The sequence below is a fragment of the Mastigoproctus giganteus genome, chromosome 3 (genome assembly GCF_048544385.1).
Source record: "Mastigoproctus giganteus isolate SK-2022 chromosome 3, ASM4854438v1, whole genome shotgun sequence".
Classification (NCBI taxonomy): Eukaryota; Metazoa; Arthropoda; class Arachnida; order Uropygi; family Thelyphonidae; genus Mastigoproctus; species Mastigoproctus giganteus.
The window spans coordinates 107,102,226-107,127,840 of record NC_143577.1 but is presented as its reverse complement, the minus strand read 5'-3'; the positions used below and the strand labels follow the sequence as shown (position 1 = coordinate 107,127,840).

Genomic DNA, 25,615 nt, shown 5'->3' with positions numbered 1-25,615 from the left:
AACTTTGATTCAGATAAGCAATTCGGTTTTAAACCTGGTTGATCAACAGAAATGTTGACCTTAATGAACTGTCTCATTAAGGCTTCACAAAATGTTCAAGAAATATCATTTGACTTTGCTGGAGAATTTGACACCTTATGGTGGCCCAGCAAAGTCATGAGACTGCACCAAACCAGAACCCTCAAAATCATTATAATCATAATAAGGATAGGATTACCTCAGTAACAGGCAGATTACAGTGAAAACCCATCACCACAGTATTACCCATACAGTAACCCAAGGGTGCCCTCCAGTATTCAGTTCTAGGTCTCAATTTTGGTACTTAGTCTTGGATGAATTCCTGGCAATGGATATTGGCAGAATAGACAGGACTGCCTTTACGGACAACCTTGTCTTGCTTGTCAGGCTGACACCAGAGCTAGCCTAGAACATTAGACAAACTATTGTCTAAACATCCTGTGCAGCACTCGGCAAAAATCCTTAAGCTAAAAATTTTTGAAACCAAAACCAAATCTATGCTAATCAAAGGAAAGCTCTGCAGGAGACCACAGATAATTTCTGGCAAAACAATACCCCTGATGAAAAAACTCAAGTATTTGGCAATGGTCTGACCATTCCTCGGTGCATATTGCCAAAAAAAAAAAAAGTGAGAAATTGCACCAGAATGATAGCATGAATCAGCCATGCTAACCGGGGATTACACTTGCACTTATTTATAAGGCAGGCTTCCTCCCAGGTCATTACTTACAGCACAGGCATATGGTTTTACACGGCTATCTTGGATTAAAATAAAAAGAAGCTAGACTCTATACAAACGATTATGCACTGGTGTGCAAAACTTAAGGATCAACACTATTTCTAAAGGTTGCAACCACAAAATCTTTACCTTACGTAAAGATTTTGTGGTAGATTCTGAATCTACTCTTTTTACTGATGAGAGAAGATTCGGTCTCAGCAGCGATTCTGGACGTCAGCTAATCTGGCGAGAGGTTGGCACATGGTATCACCTCGCAAACATCACTGAAAGGGATTGATATGGCAGTCGAGGTGTTCTCGTCTGGGGAGGCGTTATCTTGGATAGACATACACAACTCCAGATACTGGAAGACTATACTGTACCCGGTGCATGCTAATGTACTGAGGCAATCCTTGCCCATGTGCATCTGTTCCGAGGTGCCATTGGCCCAGAGTTCGTGTTTATGGATGATAACGCCCCACCCCATTGCACTGCAGCTGTGATACGCTTTTGGAAAGTGAGGGCATTGTTTGTATAGATTGGCCTGCCCATTCCACCGATCTAAATCCCATCAAACACATATGGGATGCACTGGGGAGATGCCTAGCAGCTCGTCCACACCCACCAGAAAATGTTCACCAGCTGAAGGTGGCACTCACAGAGGAATGAACGATGCTACCACAAGAACTTATCAACAACATTGTTCTAACTATGGACAGCAGTGCAAAGCCTTCATTGACATAAGTGACCATATTTCCTATTGAGGACCACCTCTTCCCTTTGTTCCATCTTTGGCAGTGATGCATTTGTATCATGGCAGCCAGTGTTGCGATTTTTGAAGAAAGTCCCTCTGTACTGTTTTGTTTCCGCTGTTGTGTCAGTGCTGTTTCCTTCATGATTTCTGTACCTCACAAGGTTCCTTTGGTATGCTTTTCCCATATCCAGGCCACTCCTATGAGAAGCTACAGGTGAAAACCTGACTGGTCCTTAAATTTTGCACACCGGTGTACTACAGACAACTCCCATATAACACAGTACTTCTACAATACTGTTTCACTCTAATGCGATTGATAAATTGTGACAATCCTCGCACAACATGGTACTTATATAACACAGAGAATTTCAGCAAACCTTGCATAACAGGGTATTTTTGAGTTAGATGTAATTTTTCAACATTTCCACTACTTTTGAATCCCCGCTGTTGACTCTCTAGTCAAAAAAAAAATATATATATATATATATTGAAACCGTGTTATACGGGGCATTAACAACCAGTACAAAACAGGAGGTTACGTTCCAAAAGCTAACAAAAAATACATCATTTTTTTTATGACTATTGGAAACTTAATTTTTATTAAAAATAGTAAAAACTGAACAAACTGTGATACATATATGTCAGATAATTCATTTAAGTTTCTTCCTCTTCATCGCTGCTAAGCACAACCAAACGAAAATGTTTTATCCGTTGCAGAAGCAGAATATCTTCACCTTCTGAACTTTCTTCTAGAGCATCTAGATTTCGAGTATCTTCTGCTTCTCTAAAAAATCAGTAATCTGGTTTGTTTGCTTTTGCTTGATAGATCTTTGTAAATTTCATGGTACTGAGCTAAGCATTTTAAAGCTCCCTTTGTGCTCCGCATTCAAAAAATAAGATTCTAATTGCTCGACCTTCCAGGATGCTTTTTAGTGTAAAATTTGGAACTTCAGAATTTTCATCTGCACTATCATCCTCTGAATTGATTTGGTTTACCTCTGATGTCATTTCCCCCAAATCTGCTTTGCCAGCCTCTTTTTCTACCAATAATTATTGAACATCTTCAGTAGTCATATCATCAAAACCTTCCCCTACTACCGACTTAGCAAGTTGTACTATCGCACTGATTCTGTTTTCTGCCAGTTCGACCATATTTCCTAAATGAACTGACTCTGGCCATACATTTTTCGAACACTCAGCTAATGTTGACGATTGGTTTTACTGTGAGTGATAAAGCTTTGATTCCGACACAGTCCACAATTGAAAAATGGTACCATGCCTCCATCACTTCAATAGATTCGGAATAAATTTTTTTCCAAAATCCATTGTAATGATTTTCTGATGTAATGGGCTTTAAAGGTAAATTAAAGAAATTGTATTTGGTGGTAGGAATATTACTTAAATGTTTGGATGACTTAAATCTTTTGGATGGCCTGGTGTGTTATCCAATAGTAATAAAAATTTTAAATGTGGATTTTTTCCCCAAGTTCAATAGCACAGAACCTAACAAAATTTCCCAACAAAATAAAATATGGGGATTTCCCAATTTTTTTTTTGCATAACAACTAGCAAGCCAAGAGCAGGAATTCACAAAAGAGAATGGAAACACTGAAAAATTATATCAAAATAATAGCAGGGTTTTCCTTGCACAAAAGCTCAAAAGTACCTTGTTATGCGAGGTTTGCCGCAATTCTCAAACCATGTTATTTAAATACCATATTGTGCGAGGATTGTCTCAATTTATCAATCATGTCAGAGCGAAACCGTGTTGTAGAAGTACTGTGTTATACGGGGTAGGCTAGCCTGTATTTCATTTTGTAGGGAAATCCCCATGTTATGTTCTATGCTATTGAACTTGTGGAAAAATCTAGATTTCAAAGTTTTATATCTAGTGGATAGCAACGCCAGGCCATCCAAAAGATTTAAGTCATCCAAACATTGAAGTTGTATTAGGTTAATACAACTTCTTTCATTCCACCATAAGGTCAAGGCATTATATCCACCTTTAAAACTCACATTACATCACAAAATCATTACAATGGATTTTGGAAAAAATTGATTCCGAATCTATTGAAGTAATGGAGGTATGGAAACATTTCTCAATTTTGGACTGTATCAAAATCATACCAATATCATTCAATGAAATAAAACCTTCAACATTAAATGCGTGTGGAAAAATGTTTGGCCAGAGCTAGTTCATTCAGGAAATATGGTCGAACCGGCAGAAAAACGGAATTGGTGTGGTAGTAGAACTTGCTACGTAAGTAGGAAAGGAAGGTTTTGATGATAAGACTACTGAAGCCCTCGTGGGTCGCACAGTTGGTAGAATTGCCCTCCTCCCTGCACCGAGTGGAAAAGACCTGAGTTTGAATCCAGCCAATAATAGGAAGAATTTTTATGGGTCTTTTTAACAAAGTGGCTGAGTTAGTCAGGCTCAGGCGAGGGTAGCATGGTTTTTTCTCCCTGAACTCAGGTTTTTCATCCAGCAAAACAGAAAATCGACCTCAGGCCAGGCAATTTATAGACAATATACACAGAGCAACATGTCTTTTAGTCACAGATGCTCCTAAAAATATATACATATGATTACTGAAGACGTTCAAGAATTACAGGTAGAAAAAGGCTGGCAAAGTGGATTTGGTGGAAATGGCATCGGAGGAAAATCAAATCAATTCAGAGGATGATAGAGCAGATGAAAATTCTAAACTTCCAAATTTATACTAAAAAGCATACGAGAAGGCATAAAGTTACCCAAGCAATTAGAATCTTATTTTTTAAATGCTGATTCTTGAATGAAAGAAACCAGAGTTGAAAAGGGAGCTTCAAAAATGATTAGTTCCATACAATGAAATTCTCAAAGATTTATCAAGCAAAAGCAAACAAACCCAGATTACTAATTTTTTAAAGGAAGTAGAAGATACAAGAAATCTAGAATGGTATAGTTTTGTTAATTTTGTTAACATTTTGTTAAAGAAATAGTACAACAGCTAACAAATATGTATTTTTGTTAGCTATTGTAATGTAACCCCCCCCTTTGTACTTTTTCTTAGTCCCGTATAATACGGTTTCGCACAACACAACATTGTATAAACACTACTGTGTTTATACAAGAGTTACCTGTACTAACTATTACGAGGGTGTGCTGCACTGTTGGGACACCTGCTCTGCAGGTCCTGGCAGTGACACTGCCACTAGACCTAGAAGAGGTCTCAATTATATAATTAAGAGAGAAATCCCAACTAAACCCTAACGATTAAAACAGATCTTGAGGCAGATGTCAAAAAAGAAAAGAATAGCAACCATATTCTACCAGCAATGGCAGACTAGATGGGAAGAGTCAACCAAAGGGAAAGTCACTAGGATGTTCCTATCTAAAGTAACCCCAGTTTCCCCCAAAACCACTACCCTGGTTTGCCTTAGGGTTTTGGGGGAAACTAGGGTTATCCAGTTAGGAGAAACATCCCCACAGATGTAGACTTATGGCCAAAATTGGACCCATAACTTGTGGAGATCAGCAACTACTCATCTCTGATGACATGCACTACATGGCCTTCTCTGAATTTCCTCAAAAAGATTTTGAGACTAGAACAAGCAACCATGATATATTCTAGACTGTAATCCCCCACCATTTAGACACTCTTACCTAATTGCGACTGGCCTGTTTAGAATGTGTTTCTCATCCCAATAAAAATTTTCGTGTTAGAAATTGTATTATTTTATGTTTGACTTCTGCTTAATAACTTTGTGTGTATATTTTCCTAAATATATGTTTTTATAATTAATTTATGTGTAATTAATCCTATATAAATGTTATGGATTCATAGTGCTTAGTTCAAATGCTATTAGTGTACTTATTTTTGAGAGCATGATTGTATGTATTGTGTGAATATTAATTGTTTGTATAATTAAGTGTGCATGACATTTTGCTTGATTGGGGCTCTATGTTGCATCCACATTGCCAGACATGATGGAGAGCTCTAGTCTGTGTTTTTGTACCTTGAAGTATGTATGTCTGAGTAGGGAGTGCTTGTGTGCTCTCAGTAGTACCCATATTGTTGCACTTGATTGATATGGACTTGCCAAAATAAATTCCCTTCCCCCCCAATGCGTAGAAACAAATGCACGTTTTAATTGAAAGTAAATATTGTGGATTAAATATAAAAATGGATCATGAAAACAAAGCAACATAGTCTGTGACAGTCTAAGTATAATACATGTACGGTATGCATGGGTGATTGACTGTCTATTTACAATTATAGGAGTGTGAGAAAGAAGGTGTAAGAGACTGAATGTTTGTTCGTGTATGTGATTGTGCATATATATGTGTAAGTCACTAAAATAATTATAAATATTGATATTATTATCTGAGTATCTCTATTCAAGTGTTAGGTGAGAAATGTGGCTGCTCAACCTGCAAAAAGCGGGAAAAAAAGTGTAAGTGGTACCCCACTATGGTACCCTATTCTGGGTACCAAGTGAGTGGGATCGTCATCATCATCATCATCAGCCATTTTCAATACACTGAAGGATGAATTCCTCTCCAGCAACTTGACTGTTCCTTCTGTTTTGTGCAATGGCCCACGAACTCTTGAATTTCATCTGTCCATCTCTGTTGTAGTCTTTCAGCTCCTCTTTGTCACAATATGAGATATAATCAAAACTATACTAATTTTACCTACTTGGTAGTTTGCTATGTATAAAAATGATGCAATTACACTAACCCATACATCAGTATTTTTTAATATTTAAAAAAGAAATATTAAATTTTTTTAAAAATATTTCTTCAGAAATATTTTAAAAAATTATTGATACTTATATACTATTTTAGCATTACCATACTTATAGTAATACCGACAAGAAAAAAATAAAAATATTCATCTAATATTCATCTAACTAGGGCTTACAATACCGGAATTTTGGTATTTTTAATATATGAAACTGGGATACTGGTATTAGTACCGGTATTCCAAAAACAAGTACTGTAATTACTTGAATTCATGTTTTAAATAAACTTTTATTGCAATAATAAATATTCTGAAAAAAATCATTAAAATACAGTTATTTAAAAACAAAAAAATACATATTGTTACTGCAAAGTTTAGTTATGTTTAAGCATCCACACTACCTGTCCAAATAAAGTGAACTCTTAAGAAACATAAGCAATCAATAGTATGATAATTTAAAATGGATCTAATTTTGGTACATATTTGATTAGCGGCAGAAAACGCCCTTTCGGATTCTATTCTGGTAATCGTAGACGATCTCAGTCCATATTTCTAGGCTTTGAACTTTTTTAGCAAAAATAGTTAAAAGTATTTCATTAATTTCTGACTCACTTATTTTGGAAAAATTTGTGGAACACTGATGTTCTGTTCCATGTTGGTCTTTCCATGGTTGAATTATGTTCATAATTTTCTGAAGGAGAAAGACATTTTATTAAGCGAAGTATAATTTTCACTATAGTATCTTTACTGAGTCTGGGGGGAGAGAAAAGAGTGAGGATAAGAAATAAAGAAGAGAGCAAAGAGTGCAGTTAAGGAATTCTTCACATATATAAATGCAGAGAACAGAAGGACAAATCAGATTGGATCCTTATGTAATGGACGTGGGATAGTATTAGATAACAGAGCTGAAGTTGCAGATGAACTCAACAGTTACTTTGCATCGATATTTACATAAAAAAAACCCCTTTGTGTCAATGAGATATTATGGAAGTGAAGTTGAAAAAATGTAATTAATGATGTTGAAATTTCAAATGATTATTTAATGAGAACTTCTGTGCCTATGCGAGTAAGGCTCCTGTGGTTGATGGCATATACCCTATAATCTTAAAGGAGGCAGCAAGTGAGTGCATTGAACCATTAAGGCTAGTTATGAGAGCATCACTGGACAGGAGAGATTCTGTTGGATTGGTGTAAATTGGAACATAAAGGCGATTCTAGGAGTGTAACGGGGTAATTACTGACTGGCCAGTCTAACTTCAGTGGTAGGGAAAATCATGGAGGCAATGATCAAGGGTGGAATTCAGGATCATTTAGATGGAAATGGAATTCTGTAGGATACACAGCATGGTTTTGTAAAGGGAAAATCATGTTTAACAAATCTGGTTAGCCATTTTGACAGGTCACTCGTGAGCTAGATTTAGGGAATAATTTCAACATTGTTTATTTGGATTTCAGCAAAGCATTTGACTCAGTCCCACATGAGTGGTTACTTTATAAGTTGGAGCAGGCTGGAATCATAGGGAAAATCCTTAGATGGATAGCATGATGGCTTTGGGGCACCAGGCAGAGGGTTGTGATAAATGGTTATTCCTCAGATTGGGTTAATGTAAGAAGTGGGGTTTCCCAAGGATCAGTATTGGGAACACTGTTGTTTTTGATTATCTTAAATGGCAGCTATGAAGGGATGGTGGGCATGAGGTCTAAACTTGCAGATGATCAGTAGAGTAGTTAATGGTCGCTGTCAAGCAGAGCTTCTTCAAAGTGACCTAGATACCTTTTCTGACCATCCCGGGATGGTCAGAAAAGTGGCAGCTATGCTTCAATTCAGCAAAATTTTTTTTTTTTTTTTTTTTGGCTGATGCTGCATAAGCTTGCTTTCTTGCATCAAATGCCTCTACTAATGCTAATGCTAATGCTAATGCTAAAATGCAAGGTCTTACACCTGGGGAACAGCAACCCCAAAATAACTTATACACTTGGTAGAGTTGAAATGAATGAGTAGAAATGAATCACTTATAAGTTTATCAAGTGGAAATCTGCTATACACCAATGGAAACAGTGAAAGGAGTGAAGGTGGAGTTGGGTTTCTAGTCCATTTAAAAAAACGTTTTGGAATTCAAATTCAAAAGTACATCACCAAAGGTGTCAAGAATAATACTCAAGATTTCTAAGAGGTACAAGCTAAAGGTTATAATGATTTATGCGCCGACATCGAGCCATGATGATGAAGAGGTTAAAGAAATGTACACTGAAATTGAGAGTCTTCTAGATGAGCAGAAAACCCACTACACTATTATTACGGGGGACTTCAATGCTAATGTTGGAAAAAGACAAAACAGCGCAGAAAGGGGACCTATAGGAAATTTTGGAATTGGTGAAACAAATGAAAGAGGCGAAAGACTTGTGGAATTTGCAGAATCTCAAGGATTGTCAGTAATGAACACTTTTTCAAGAAAAGGGTGAACAGAAAGTGGATATGGAAGAGTCCAAATTGATTAACAACTAATGAAATCGACTTCATCCTCACTAACAGAAGATATATTGTGAATGATGTTACTGTCCTGAATAAGGTAAATGTTGGAAGTGATCACAGAATGGTAAGATGTACACTTGATATAGATGTAGGAAAGGAAAGGAAAATACTGACTCGAGTAAATAATACAAAGGTCTTTGAAATAACAGAGGAGGGAAAAAAAGCAGTATGTACTGGAACTTAAGAACAAGTTTGAGCTTCTGCAGACTGCTCAGGACAAAGATATCGACGAGGAATATTACAACTTTCTGAAAGCGATAAAGCCCAAGAAACCTATAGGGTAAAAGAAATCCAAAGAAGAAAAAATTAGTCAAGAAACACTTGTCGCGATGAACCGAAGGCGAAAAATGAAGAGCAAAATAAACACTGACAAGGAAAAAATTGAGTATACTGAGTTATGCAAAGCCATTAGAAAGAGACTCAGAGAGGACATAAGAAGATTTAACACAAGAAAAGTAGAACAAGCATTAAGGGAAAACAGAGGATTTAAATCAGCAGCCATGAGCAGTAATACAGAAAGACAAATGATACTGAAGCTGAAGAATAGTGATGGTGTACTTATAAACAGCAGAGCAGGCATAATTCAAATAGCAGAAGACTACTATAGAGAATTATACAAGGAGCGAGGGAATGATGCCAGCAGTGGGGAAGATGGATTGCAAATTAGTAACACGTACAACATACCCGATATTCTTCCTGATGAGGTAGAGAAAAATTGAAGAATCATTGAGAAAAATGAAGAATCAGAAAGCCCTGGGAGAAGATGAAGTTACTGTAGAGTTGTTAAAATTGGGAGGAAGAGACATAACACAAAAACTGGCAAGGCTCTTCACAAAGTGCATTAGAAAAGGTGTGACGCCCAAGCAGTAGAATAATGCAATCATAGTTTTGCTGCATAAGAAAGGAGATAAATTAGAAATTGGAAATTATAGACCAATTAGCTTGTTATCCCACATCTAGGATTACTAACAGGTTAGAAAGAATACTTGATGAGAATCAACCAAAAGAGCAAGCTGGCTTTAGGACAGGATTCTCAACTATGGATCACCTTCACGTAATATCACAGCTGATGGAGAAAGCAAATGAATATTATAAAACACCATTATGCCTGGCATTTGTGGATTATGAAAAGGCATTTGACTCCATACAGCATAAGGCAATGTTTCGGGTACTGGAAAGACAAGGCATAGGTACCCCACATATTATTATTTTGAAGAAAATATATGAGAATGCTACCTCCTTTATTAGACTAGATAAAGACAGTAGGAAATTTAAAATCAAGAAAGGAATTCGACGAGGAGACACTATCTCCGAAGCTGTTTACTGCTGCCCTTGGGGATGCTTTCAGAAGATTAGACTGGTCGCAGAAAGGAGTCAATGTGAATGGAGAGTACCTAAACCATTTACGATTTGCAGATGACATTTTGGTCATAAGACACGATCCCAAAGAATTAGAGGAAAATTTTAATCAGTTACGCACAGTTAGTAAAGATTTTGGACTAAAGATGAATATGGCTAAAACAAAAGTAATGATGAACAAGTATGCCACAGAAAGGGAAATAATGACTGAAGCAGCAGTAATTGAAAAGGTGGAGTCATATACTTATCTGGGACAAGTTATTAGCTGTAATAATGATAAATGGCTGGAAGTCAAGAGAAGAATAAATTTTGGATGGATAGCAGTCAGGAAATATAGTTACATACTGAAGAGCAATATCCCAATTTGTCTGAAACATAAAATAATGAATTATGGAAGTGAAACTGGCACTCACCAAAAGAATGGAAGAGAAGCTGAGAACTACACAGCGAAGAATGGAAAGAATTATATTGGGAATCAGACTGTTAGATAAGAAGAGAAACACATGGATTAGGCAGCAAACTCAAGTAAAGGACATTCTTATCAAAACTAAAGAACTAAAATGGTCCTGGGCAGGACACATAGCTCAAAGACATGACAAATGGACTAAGAAAATAACAGAATGATACCAAAGAGGAGCTAGAAGAAAACCTGGAAGACAAAGGTGGAGGTGGATAGATGAAATTCATGAGTTTGTGAGTAGTAAATGGATGGCCAGTGCCCAAAACAGAAGAAACTGGAAAGTTGCTGGAGAGGCCTTCATCCTGCAGTGGATTGAAAATGGCTGATGATGATGATATACATGAAGTTGTCCAAGAATTGTGGACAGGTTGCAATGTTGCATGGTGTCCTATCGATGATTTATCAAACATTTGCTAGTAGAGATAATGACAGTCATAATCACATTATAACCTTTATGTGATTAAATTATAAACAATTATTTTTTTTTTTAAATTAGTACCGAAAAACTGGTATTTTTTGTATCAATACAGGTATTGGGACTGGAGAGGCCTTCATCCTGCAGTGGATTGAAAATGGCTGATGATGATGATATACATGAAGTTGTCCGAGAATTGTGGACAGGTTGCAATGTTGCATGGTGTCCTATCGATGATTTATCGAACATTTGCTAGTAGAGATAATGACAGTCATATTCACATAATCATAATCACATTATAACCTTTATGTGATTAAATTATAAACAATTATTTTTTTTTAAAATTAGTACCGAAAAACCGGTATTTTTTGTATCAATACAGGTATTTCAATACCTGAAAAAAATTGCCGGGATCCCGGTATTGTAAGCCGTACATGGAACAATGGGTTCTATAATTAACTTTGTTGCTATAAAATGTCTGCTAACTGAAGAATACTGTACACAATTTTTTAAGCCTATATGGTTAAAAAAAATATAGTTTTAACAAAATAATCACGTTACTGACAAGTATAAAAATGTTAAAAAATAACAACCATTTTTGAAATTTCATTTGATAGAATTAAATATTGTACTACTTTATGAAATTAAAATGGCACTGGGTAATTAAACAATGCAATAAATATTACCAACATGCTACCTAAAAAATATTTCTTATATCCACCATATTTCAGTAATTTTCATGTTATAATTTTGGATTTTATCATTTTAGTTGTACACAATAACAAAAAGTTGAAAATATATATTTTTTATGAAAAAAAAAAAAAAAAGACATTAGTAATACCTTATCTTTATAAGTAGGAGGTAGTGGAAAAACATCTGAAATAGCAGGAAGAATAATAAGAAAGCCCAATACATCTCCTTGCCCATAACCTCCATTGCTGTAGTGAAAACCTCTACTCTGATGAAACTTGGTGCCCTTTCGTGACCTCCAGGAATAACTAAAATGATCATATCCTAATGGTGCTTGAAGATTTCCTGAAAATTCAGTTTGAGTTGTTAAAAAACAAAAGAAAAAAAAAAAAAAAAAAAAAACTTTACCTTAACTTCCTAAAATTTAAAATTAGCTTAGATCAATGGTTTTCAAACTTCATGAAATTATGTAAATCTATTTCATTATTAATCAAGTAAAGAAGTTGGGTACTATTCCAACGCAGGAATTGAAACATAAGCACACTGTTCCATTTTAGTCTATACTGTCAGGGCCAATTTTGTCCCTTCTGTGACAGAGCGTGGGCTCTTTACAAATGCCTGTGTTATCAACATAGGCATTTGTAAAACTAATTTTTAATCAAATAGCATCATTTAGTAGGTGAATCTATTATTCATTAAAAACTCGGAGGAAATTCTGAACTAAATGGTTCCATCATCAGATGACAATTAACCCTTGATTAGTGAACTCAAGAAGATGCATTAGACCCATTTATGTCAGATTTTGCAAAAAGCAGGTTTGTTGCAAAAAAAAAAAAAAAAAAGAGGGTAATCAAGGTTTTTTGGTTTTTTCATGTTTTTTTTAAGTGCTGATTGCATTAGAAATTACATTTTGCTAACAAAATACACATTATCTATCAAAAAACAGTGACACTGATTACTAGTATGGTATACCATACCATACTAGTAATCAGTGTGGTATGGTATACTTTCAAACATTTACCTACATAGAATATTTTTCTGTATGCAGATTTCTGTATAGATCGTCTGCTAGAGACATCTAAGTTGAGTCAAAGTTTTGTTTATAATAATGGCATGTTGTGCAGACTTGGGTGTCAAGAGAATTTCAAAAGCTTCACCAGAGAGAGAGACAGATCTAAACCCTTTTATTAGCATAGGCATGTGAGGCAAGAAAGGAGGCTTATGCAGCATCAGCCAAAAAAAAAAAAAAAAAAACCACTTCCATTTCACTCCTCCGTTTGTTCGAAATACCTGTCCAGCTGAGCCTTACATTTGTTTAGGCTATCAACTTTCACAACAAGGGATGGAAGTATGTTCCACCAACCAACTAACTGCTGGCTAAAGACAAATTTCTGCACATCTATCCTACATCTGTCTTTCCTCAATCTGAATTTATGCCCTCTCAGGTAATTATTCTGAGCAAGAGGGAGAATCCCATCGGTACTGAGCATGCTCAAACCATTCAAGGCTTTATACACCTCTATCAGATCACCTCGCCGGTGCCCAACTCATTTAGTTTGTTAGCCACCTGAGCAGGATCCTCAAAAGCTTCACCAGAGAGAGAGAGAGAGAGAGAGAGAGAGAGAGAGAGAGAGAGAGAGAGATCTAAACCCCTTTATTTTCACATAGTTCAATATTCTTGCACATTCAGCATTGCTATAAGGAATTGCAGCAATGCTGACTGTGAGAGAATAGCAATGCTGTGAGGGATTATTCAAATGCCAAGAATGACTTCTGATAACTTATTAGATTTCACACTTCCTTGTTCACTTGCCAGTTTCACAACCAAGGACCAGTATACTTTAATTCCTTCTTTAATAATAGTTGTTGTTATTTGGTTTTTAAGAGCATTTAAGAGCATGAGCATTAGGGGATATGCGGTGGTCATTCCCTGACCTTTCTGCATCCTCCGTATTTGGTGGTCTAATCAAGAAGCGTGTGCTACGCACTGCTGCTCCTGCCCACCTGGCTAGGGGAGGCGCCTTTTAATATTAGTGTCTGGTAGGGTCTCACAATGAAATTAACAGAGCTGATGCTGTAAAACATATACTGCTTTGTCTATTTCTTTATCTTTGACAACCGAGAAGTACTGGAAACTTTTCCACAAAAAATTTCAAATTTCAAGAGACCCATTGCAAGTGATGGAATTTGTGCTACCTTGGCATTTATAAGTGTCAATTTTTTAAAGGAGAAACTTCATGTACTCGCATGAAGCAATAAGGTTCTTCCTCATGGAATTAAAGAACAGAATCTGATCTTCTTTAAAACTGTCCATGACCTTGGCAATTATAAATTTAAAATTTTACGGTTTTAGATGTGGTATGAGAAGTAGATGGAAGAACTGATCAGTATATTATGATACACTATTACCACACACTCCTTTAGGAAGATTATTGTGCATTGTTACTGACTACTATTTTTAAACTGCAACTGCTGCTTAATTGTGCTTTGATATGTTTAGAATTATACATTATTTTTGCTTCCTGATAGATTATTTTGTCTTTTACTTCGTAATCTTTTACTCATCTTTCAGAGTTCCCAGGCTTTAAAAATAAACTAGATGAGTGGCCTCAGACTCTGACATTATTATTAGCCATATGGTGCAAGGAAGCCGGAGGCTTATGCTGCAGCAGCCAAAAAAAAATTCCTGAGTTACTCTGCGAGAGAGAGTTGTTGTTTGGTTTTTAGAAGTATTAGCAACTAAGGCCATATTGCTCCGGGGATATGCGGTGGTCATTCCCTGACCTTTCCGCATCCTCCGTATTTGGTAGTCACGGGCTTGAACCCCGGTCTAAACGTGTGCTACGCACTGCTGCTCCTGCCCACCTGGCTACGGAGGTGCCCTGAGTGAGAGAGAGAGAGAGAGAGAGAAGAAAGGAATCATCAAGAAAGAGAAGAATGATGATATCCAGCTCAGGACCCTGCCAGTGTTTGTGCAGCAAGGCTTGTTTTTACATGGATATTACACCCAAATTCCTGAGTTATTCTGAGAGAGAGAGAGTTGTTTGGTTTTTAGGAGCATTAGCAACTAAGGCCATATTGCTCCGGGGATATGCGGTGGTCATTCCCTGACCTTTCCGCATCTTCCGTATTTGGTGGTCACGGGCTTGAACCCCGATCTAAATGTGTGCTACGCACTGCTGCTACTGCCCACCTGGCTACGGAGGTGCAGAGAGAGAGAGAGAGAGAGAGAGAGAGAGAGAGAGAGAAGAAAGGAATCATCATGTGAAAGAGAAGAATGATGATATCCAGCTCAGGACCCTGCCAGTGTTTGTGCAGCAAGGCTTGTTTTTACATGGATATTACACCCAAATTTTTGATGCATAACAACTGATGGAATTGGGGGTGTAATTTATATAACACATTTGAAATAACTGGCTTTAAAAGCAAGGTGACTGGTGTACCAAATGTAAGAATATTTCATGCAGGAATAAGCTGACCAGCTTTCTGATCACGATTCATTTTGTATGAATAATTTTCTGATCCCGCAGTTCTTGAATTAGTTTTTCTCTGAAATTTGCAAGATCCATACTAAATACGAGGGCTCTTCTGAAAATTAGCATTAGCATTAGCATTAGTAGAGGCATTTGATGCAAGAAAGCAAGCTTATGCAGCATCAGCCAAAAAAAAAAAAAAACCCACTTCCACTTCACCCCTCTGTTCGTTCAAAATACCTGTCCAGCTGAGCCTTAAACTTATTTAGGCTATCAACCTCCACCACAAGGGATGGGAGTCTGTTCCACCAACCAACCACCCGCTGGCTAAAGGCAAATTTCCGCACGTCTATCCTACATCTGTCTTTCCTCAATTTGAATTTATGCCCTCTCAGGTGATTTTTCTGAGCTAGAGGAAGAATCCCATCAGCATTGAGCATGCTTAAACCATTCAAGGCTTTATACACCTCTATCAGATCACCTCTCTGGTGCCTAGTCTCCAGACACTGTAATTTGCAAAACTTAAGCCTTTCTTCGTAAGAGCACCCCTTTGTTCCATTCACTAATCTTGTTGCCCATCTCTGTACTCGTTCCAGCAGCTCTACATCCTTCTTGAAATGAGGCCTCCAGACCTGTATACAGTACTCTAGGTGTGGCCTGACCATCGCCTTATACAATGGAATAATCACCTCCTTATCCCTGCTGGAAAAATTCCTGTATATCATTGACAATACTCCATGAGCTACTCTTGCAGCCCGTCTGCACTGCTCAGAGAACTTCATATCTGCCTGCACAACCACCCCCAAGTCCCTTTCATTCTCTACCACTGTCAGTGTAGTACCACAGAGTTGATACGTTGCTCTGGGGTTGCTGTTTCCCATGTGTAGTACTTTACATTTGTCAATGTTAAACTTCATTTGCCACCTCTCAGCCCATCTGCTCAACCTTTCCAGATCCTGTTGCAGCAGCATAGTGTCAGTAGTGTCCTTGACAACCCTGCCAACCTTTGTATCATCTGCAAACTTGGACATTAAGCTTGATATACCATCATCAATATCATTTATAAATACAGAAAACAATAATGGACCCAACACTGAGCCCTGAGGGACTCCACTAATAACATTAGTCCACAATGAGCAGTGTCCATTAATTACCACTCTCTGTCTTCTCCCCCTCAACCACCCCTTTATCCATAGCAGCAACTTGCCTCCAATGCCACACTGCTCCAATTTGTGTAGCAGTCTTCCATGTGCAACAGTATCAAAAGCCTTTCTAAGATCCAAGTATATAATATCAAAGTTATTCCCTGCATCCAGTTCTTTTGTGACTGCATCATAGTATCCAATCAAGTTGGTCAGGCAAGACTTCCCCTTAACAAAACCATGCTGTGTCTGAGCTATAACTGAAGTCTTGTCTAAATGATCCTGCAGTGCTTCTTTAACCAGTGCCTCCATTAATTTTCCTGGAACAGAAGTTAAGCTCACAGGTCTATAGTTACTTGTGTCAGCCTTTGATCCTCCTTTGTGAATTGGGGTCACATTTGCACATTTCCAGTCTATGGGTACCTCCCCTGAGTCCAAGGAAGCTCTCATAATTATGGCTAAGGGTTTGCTTACTTCCTTTAATATAACTGGATAGATCCCATCCACCCCGGGTGCCTTTCTTGTGTTTATCTTCAACAGTTTCTCCTCCACTTTACTCCCAGTTATTTCAAGATTCTGTAGCTTACTGCTAGAGTTGAATACACCTCTGGCATTCCCCTTGCTGAATAACTCCTCATGTGTGAATGTCGATGCAAAATATTCATTTAGTTTGTTAGCTACCTGAGCAGGATCATCAACAGTTGACCCATCAATATCAAGTGGACCAATCTGATTCATCCCCTTCCTTCTAGAGTTTACATAAGTAAAGAACTCTTTGCTGTTTTTCTTTGCATCCCTTGCCAAAGATTTCTCGTAATCTGCCTTCGCCTGCCTAACCTCCTTTGTAACTTGGTTGCATATCAACTTGTATCTATCATAGGCTTCTGTGTCATGTGTTAATTTGTAAGTATCCCATGCATTTTTCTTCTCTGCCATATGCCTCATTAGTTCATCTGACATCCATTTTGGCCTAAACCTTGAACAATATTTCTTAGTTGGTATGTAAAGCCTAGTAGCTTCCAAGATAAGTTCTTTGAATGCTTCCCATTTTGAATTTGCTGTTGGTAACATCATCAGTTGGTCCCACTGTATAGAATTTAAATACTGTCTCAGTCCATCGTAGTCGCCTTTACGGAAGCAATAACCCTTCCCTTTACCCCTGATGGTAGTTACCTCTTTGAGTAAATCCCACTTCAGCACACTGTGATCACTGCCACCTAGTGGTTCATTTATCTGCAGATTCTTAATGCATGAAGAATCACTGCTGATAATCAAATCAAGAGTATTACTCCCTCTTGTTGCCTCCCGAACATGCTGATGTAGAAAACAATCATCCAATAAATCCACAAAAGCCCTGCTAGTGTGTGAGTAACCAGCCCCCAAATTCCAGTCAATATCTGGGAAGTTAAAATCTCCCATTATAAGACTCTCTGATTTACTGGCCCACTCTATTTCCCTGTACAGTTCCTTATTATACTCATCAGAATCATTAGGCCTATAGCACACTCCTACTCTCAATTTTGATCTCCCAATGCTTATGTCACACCAAACTGACTCAACACTGCACTGTCCAGCGATGTCGACTGGCTTCACTTCCTTGGTTTTTATGTGTTTCTTAACTAATAGCATAACCCCTCCTCCCCTCCTGTCCTGTCTATCCTTTCTGTAAACGTTGTACTCCCCAAATTGCAGTTCTGCATCCCTTATATCTGTGTGACACCATGTCTCTGATATCCCAACAATATCTGCCTTTGATGTTTTGAGCAATACTTCAAATTCATCAAATTTATTTACTAAACTCCTAGCATTGGTGTACACACAAGTATACCTGCACCTGTTTCTATTCTTAGCTACCCTAACACAACCCATGTGTTTACTTGTACCGCAATGGCTCCCAGAAGTCTCTGAAATACCATGCATCTTTTTTTTTCAGGCTTCTGCTCATTCTAATAGAAGCAGTGCAAGAATCTCTTTCACCTCTGCCAGTGGCTACTGTCAATCTATTGGTCTTTGTAAAATATGCAAACTGAGATCACTGCTCTGAATCTGGGTCACTTGGAAGGTTGGTATGGGTCTCCTCTTCGAAATAGCATTCTTCGTATTCCATACACCTTTTACAGGTGGTTCACTGACTTCTGAAACACGTGCTAAAGCCCATTTTCTGAAAGGCACTGCAGGATAGTGGATGTGGCAGTTTAACTTTTTCATTTGTGCTAAATATTTTTCCTCTCAACTCTTTTTTGAGGCTCGGGAAAGCCCAGAAATCACATGGTGCGAGGTCTGGGCTGTATGGAGAGAGGTGTAGTGGTTAACCACCAATTTTCGCTGATGCTTGCATTGCTGGTTGTGCAACATGTGGTCAGCGTTATCTTGAAGAAGAAACCGTGTTTGATTAAGCAATTCTGGTCTTTTTTGCAAATTGCTCCTTTGAGATGAACCATATTGATGAACCAAAAACTCAAAATTTTTTTGAAGGCAGTGAATTGTGGTGTTATTATTATTACCCACATAGTGCAAGGAAGCCTGAGGCTTATGCTGCACCAGGCAAAAGAAAAAAATTTCCGTGTTACCCTGTTTCCATATGCTTTACTGCTATTTCGACTCTGGATCAAAATGTTTAATCCAGGACTCGTCACACATGATTATTTTATTCAAAAAGTCGGGCTCTTCTTCCACCTTGTCAATAAAGGCTTGACAAAATTTAACGCAGCATTCTTTTTGTTCTGCGGTAAGATCATGAGGTACCCATCTTGCCGAAACACGTGGCATGTTAAGCTGCATCTTTGCAATTTCGTGACAACTTGCTACACCAACATTCAACTGAACTGCCAGATCATGAATCGATAAACGTCTATTTTCTTTCAATAATGTTTTGGCTTCCTCAATGTTTTCATCATTCACCGAAGTTGACAGAAGCCCACTTCTTTGTTCATCTCGTACGCTTTTTTTTTCCATCCTTAAAATGCTTCCACCATTTAAATGCAGCCATTCTGCCCAAGGCTTCTTGAATTATCTCAAACATATTCTGACCACTTTTGCCTAACTTTACACAAAATTCAATCACGATTCTTTGTCTAATAATTAACGAAATATCTTTCTCATCCACCATCATAAAACACACTTCACAAACCATTATAACGAACACAAAAATGAGTACTATGTGATATGCTTGCACCTACTAACTAAGAAAAGGTGGGGGAACATTCCTAGATCACAAACTTGTCACTTGTTTCCATAGCAAGGAAGCAGTGTTGCAGTCTGTGTATTTTTGGAACAGTCCTCGTACTTCAAGTGGGAGGAAAAAGTCTCTGTAACAACAGTCTTTGGAGATATTTAGTGTGACATGTCAGGTAACTCATATGGGAATTTTGTCAGAAGTCTAGAGATGCTAAGTAGTGACACAGTGCATGTTATGGCAATTACAATCAGCAAGTGACCAGTTCAAAGTCATCTCATCTCATCATTCTGGGTGGAAATTCTACATTTTCTAAGTATTTTTAAATAAGCAAAGGAGATAGTACTCATTGAATGAATCATCATATAGTGAATACCCCTATTGTTCTGTGAAGACGAATTCCTTTATTTAGATTGAGATGTATTATAATCAATTTAACAGGAGAGAGTGCTTCTACAGAGATGGGATACACTTAAATAGAAAAGGTGAAAGAATATTTTCCAGTGCTAATGAGGCAGTGTTAGGTGGGTCGGAAAACTGCTAGCTTGGGGGGGGGGATTCACAGATAGATTAACAATGGCCACAGGCAGAGATGGAAGTGATTCTTGCACTGCTTCTATTGCATTGAGCAACAGCCCCTAAAGCAAGCTGCTGGGGATTTCAAGAACTGCTGGGAGTCGTTATGAAACAAGTAAATACAGTGAACCCCCGCTTTATGATATTAATCCATTCCATAGACACCATCATATCTTGAAAGTATTGTAATGTGAACCCAATAATACATTGTTTTTTTTGTTAATTCGTTCCAAGACCTCGGAAGTTGAAATTTCTGCTATAAAACTAAGCTATTTATCTCTCTAAAAGGTGATTTTTATAAGGAAATTGAATTAGTTTTATACAGAATATCACTTCATAGAATCAAATTTCAAAAAACCAATTCAAATTATTAAAATGCACTAAATTTTATGGTTATAATATGTTCATTTATAAGAAGCAATTTTTTGAACGCCTTTGTGATATTTCTAAAGCACATTCAGCAGGTCACTACCATAAAACAATAAAAGCAATTCCCAGTTTCCGATTTATTGGGCTTTTCTGTTTGTGCAATCTATTATAAACAGGTAGGAAACTCTATCTTACTGCATTTGCAACAATATTGATAGCTGGAATTCTGTGGGTTTTTTATGATATTATGGCGAAATTTGTTTCCCCTTCACTGAAATCTTCAATCATATAAAAAAGGCAGTGTGTGTACCCTGTACGCATGAAACATGTTTTATTTTATGTGAAAACATCTATGGCAGCACTAGAGTAAAACCGTTTAAATTTTTGAACGGTTTGATCGAAAATTACTTACACTACTTAGGTTGACGTTGATCAATTTCTTGAGAAGCAGATTTTATTAAAATCTGCATTTTATCCTTGCATAAAATCAATACCCGCTGCTTACTCTACTGAATCAACGTTAGTGACTGAGGTGGTGTCATTTAGGAAGTGACGTCATTTCCATATCTTAGTATGAACTTGCTCTACTGAATCAACATTAGCGACTGATTTAGCATCGTTAGCGCCATTTAGGAAGTGATATCATTTGCATCATTTAAAATCTAATAGCCGCCTAATAGGAAGTGACTTCAATTGTGTAATTTCTGTAGAAAATTTTCGTTAACAATCAATTGCATCCTTTCCATTACAACAAGAAAATTTTGTTACCAATCGATTTTACTCTAGTGCCGCCATAGATGTTTTCACATCAAAAACAAATAAATTTTCAGAATGTTCTCTTCGTTCCATTTTTTAAGATTTGTAAACTTGTTACACTGCATCTCACTTGCCCATATTGAGTTAGTTACAATTTGTGTGTGCCACATTCTTTATTATTGACTGCTTATCCTTTTTACTGTTTTAAATTTTACACCCCCCCCCCCCAAAAAAAAAAGTCAGTGAACAGAAATATCAATTAATTAGTATGTACCTTACAGTATTAATTAAGCTATGTACATAAGTGTAAATTTATTTTTATTTTGCTAACCTGTGGAAAATATTTTTCCGATTTTCACGTATAATTTAATTTTTTTAATTGGTAAGGTAATAAAGTGTAAATTTGTGCTTTGTATTTTTACAGCCTATTAGATAGTATGAATCAGAGCTGTACTACTCAATATGTTCTACGTTGATAATAATATTAGTAAAATAGTAAGAGGAGTTTACCTCAATATAGTGCATAGAACACTTCCATATGATACCCTCCAGAAATTAAAACAGAAAAAACGAAAAAAATCGACAACTTACCAGTACATTAGAGTAAAATATACATAATATAAATAATTAAATAATCATTTTAACACAATTCAAATCAATTTAAAACAATTAAAAATCAAATTAACGCAATTAAAAGAATCTAACGAAAATATTCAAAACGATTTTCCTTCCTGAAGCTGACAATGCTTTTCGATTGTATGTCGTGATCACAGGAATGAAAATTACCGAATCGGGTTAAACCTGATACTTAAATAGAGATTATTTGTCTTTGCGCATGCTGGTCCACGCATCGGAGATCAAGTATGGCCGCCGAACATTAACAGAATTCTCGTGTAATTTAATTTCAACGGTTTCTGCAATTAATAGTCGCGTTTAATTACATTGAACGTTAAGTATTTTGGCCTCGTTAAATAAAAAAGTATGTTTTTCGTTAATGGCATGAAAGGCTAATTCTGACGCTGCTGAACGAGAAGCACGAACTGAGGCTTCATGTTGATTTACACGAATATTAATTACCGCAAGAAATGTTGTATACCAGATCATTAATTTGTGTTGCGAGCACTGTAAGAACCGAGCGATTGTTCAGTATAGTGTGTAACTTCCGTATTGGCCTAGCTACAATTTTAAATTCGGTATCTTTAAAGAATCTGTTAAGCTGTTTGTGCCACTGTTCAACATATGGGACAGAAATAAAGTATTTTTTGATATTACTATTGTTGATTGGTGTAGTATTTTGTATCCTATCCTTAGCTTGTACCCTAATTCGGTTTATTGTGGTAATGTAATAACCCCTATTTAAGAATCTGCTAGTTAATATTTGTATTTCTGAGTCCAAAGCAGATTCCGTCATTGAATATTTATAGGCATTAAGAAATTGATTAAAGATAATCGATCTTTTGTAGGTGAACGGGTGATAGCTATTATAATGTAGAAGCATACCGGTGTTTGTAGGTTTTCGATAGATGCTAAATTGTATTTTATTCGAGTCCCGGGTAAGCGTGAAATTTAGAAAGTTTAATGGCTTAGTATCCGTATCCTCCCTTTCCAATGTAATTTTGAGTCTAGAATGAATATTATTAAACGAATGTAAAATGTCTTGGATAGTATTACTATTGGTAAGAACTAGAACATCATCTAAATACCTCCAATAGTATGTGATACGGGTTCGAAAATGTATCAAATGTATCTGCTCAATCGTTGAGAGATAGATCTCTGACATTAAGCCACTCAGGCTCAATATTCGTGTAAATCAACATGAAGCCTCAGTTCTTGCTTCTCGTTCAGCAGCGTCAGAATTAGCCTTTCATGCCATTAACGAAAAACATACTTTTTTATTTAACGAAGCCAAAATACTTAACGTTCAACGTAATTATACGAGACTATTAATTGCAGAAACCGTTGAAATTAAATTACACGAGAATTCTGTTAATGTTCGGCGGCCATACTTGATCTCCGATGCGTGGACCTTTACGCGCATGCGCGAAGACAAATAATCTCTATTTAAGTATCAGGTTTAACCCGATTCGGTAATTTTCATTCCTGTGATCACGACATACGGTCGAAAAGCGTTGTCAGCTTCAGGAAGGAAAATTGTTTTGAATATTTTCGTTAGATTCTTTTAATTGCGTTAATTTGATTTTTAATTGTTTTAAATTGATTTGAATTGTGTTAAATTGATTATTTAATTATTTATATTTTACTCTAATGTACCGGTAAGTTGTCGATTTTTTCGTTTTTTCCGTTTTAATTTCTGGAGGGTATCATACGGAAGTGTTCTACGCACTATATTGAGGTAAACTCCTCTTATTATTTTACTAATTTTATAGCCTACGGATAATATTCCTCCTATTTTCGCTTATTAGATTCACAGTTAAATAGAATTAAAATTCATTTCGCAAACGTGATCACAGTGATTTGACTTTAGCCAGCGAGTAGTTGATTGCTGGAATGGAGCTTCCTTCTGTCATTGTGGAAGTTGACAGCTTAAATAAATTTAAAGAAGAATTGGACAAACATTTGGAGCAAATGGATGGATGAAATGGGAAGTGTGGCATTTTTTTTTTTTTTTTTTTTTTTTTGTTGATGCTGTATAAGCTTTGCTTTCTTGCATCATATGCCTCTACTGATGCTAATTTTCATAATCTGTATTTTGCTTAGACAAGCAGGTTAGAATAAGAAGGGGTTCATAACACACACACACACACACAAAAAAAAAGGGGGGGGCGCATTTTCCAAACTGGTACAATAAAAAGAACACAAATTGAAGGAACCGAAAAATGGTTTTATTTTGATTCAAAGTAATTCACACCTGATCAGATTCACTTTTTATATTATTCTAAAAGTTTCTGAAAAGAGTCACTGAAGGTATCCAGAGAGATGATGATGAATTCAGTGGTTACATTTAACTTTATGTCCTCGATGTCCCAAAATCTACAGGTGCTAGATCGGGAGAGTAGGAGAGTAGAAGGGATGGTTGCTCTGCACAGTGCCACGTTTTATCAGAAATGGCAAGTGCACAATGGGCAGGGACATTTCCATGTAATCAAAAATAGCTGCCTTTCTCTTTCTTTCTTTCTTTCTTTTTCTCTCTCTCTCTCTCAATCCCCATTCAGGTACAAATTCCTTGTGCATACCCTATTTGTCAAAAAACATGATCATCATCATCTTGATCCTGGACTTCTATAAACAAAACTTTTGGACCTTAGGATGAGTAAGAATTTCTGTTAGGTTACTTCTGTCAGCTTTTTCAGAAACAAACATTTCATTATTGGTTGAACATTTATTGATGATTGATGTCTGATTTAAATGTCTGATTTAAATCATTGGTTGATGATTTAAATCCACCACACACTCTGACATTTTGTATTTGGGTTATATTGAAACACCCAACACATCTCCAGTGATAATACAGTTGAAAAAATTAGGATCGGCTTGACAAGTCTGGATGAAGTCTTCACAGGATGACACTCTCCATTGCTTCTGCTCATCTGTGACAAATTTTGCAGACTTTCCTTTTCCCTAAATCTTCATGCAGAATTTGACAAATCATCTCCTTATTCGTATCCAACTTATACGCCATCATTCTCCTTATTCATTCTGAGGGTGAAATGATGATTTCTTGTCACAATTCCCCAAACATTTGCAACTCTGTCCTCGTTTCAAGAGGATGCTGGACAGCCACTTCTTGGGTCATTGCAAACATTCTTACATCCATGTTTGAACCACTTATAACATTCAAACACTCTGATATCTTACCATTTCATCACCATAAATAGTTTTTAATATTTCATTTCTTTCATACATTCCCATTACAAATTTTCTCAGTTTAAAGCAAAATTTGATATTCGTTCATCACTCTATTGCAAAATCAAGACACAGAACATTAATGCTACTAACAAAACTGGTTGGTACTTGCAACCTACCTGTCAGCCTACTGGACAATCTCCACATGTTGGAGGAAGTTTTAGTGGGAAAAGGTGTGCAACCTTTCTCTACTCACAACATCTAAATTTAGATGTCAATGGTGCACAATCCCCATCTATTTGCCTGGGGAACATTATGAAAAATACTTCATTTATAGGTTTTGAATAGTATTTATTATATGTATTATATACAATACAATCAATATGGTACAGTATAAAGAATAAAAAAACAAAGAACAAAAAAACGGTCTCTCTCTCTCTCTCTCTCACACACTTCATTGTCCATGCATTCAACAAAGAATGTCATGTCCACGAAACAGGCTAACAAGTTTCAGTAACAGTACAATAACAGCCATCGTTGACAGAGGATAAGATCAAAAAGCTAATCCTGATTGTTCAATGGCATTTTATTTATTGTATCATATTGCATGATATTATAGGAACTATAATATCATGCAATATGATACAAT

At 36.7% G+C, this 25,615-nt stretch overlaps 1 protein-coding gene across 1 annotated transcript in view; it reads right to left on the bottom strand.

The window, feature by feature from the left end:
- The window catches only part of ash2 (Set1/Ash2 histone methyltransferase complex subunit ash2), a 347,019-nt gene that overhangs the window by 37,015 nt on the left and 284,389 nt on the right, over window positions 1–25,615 (bottom strand). Inside the window, exon 13 of the mRNA XM_090370069.1 lies at window positions 11,823–12,016. Coding sequence (XP_090226195.1) covers window positions 11,823–12,016 — 194 coding nt within the window. The remainder of the gene's footprint in view (window positions 1–11,822; window positions 12,017–25,615) is intronic.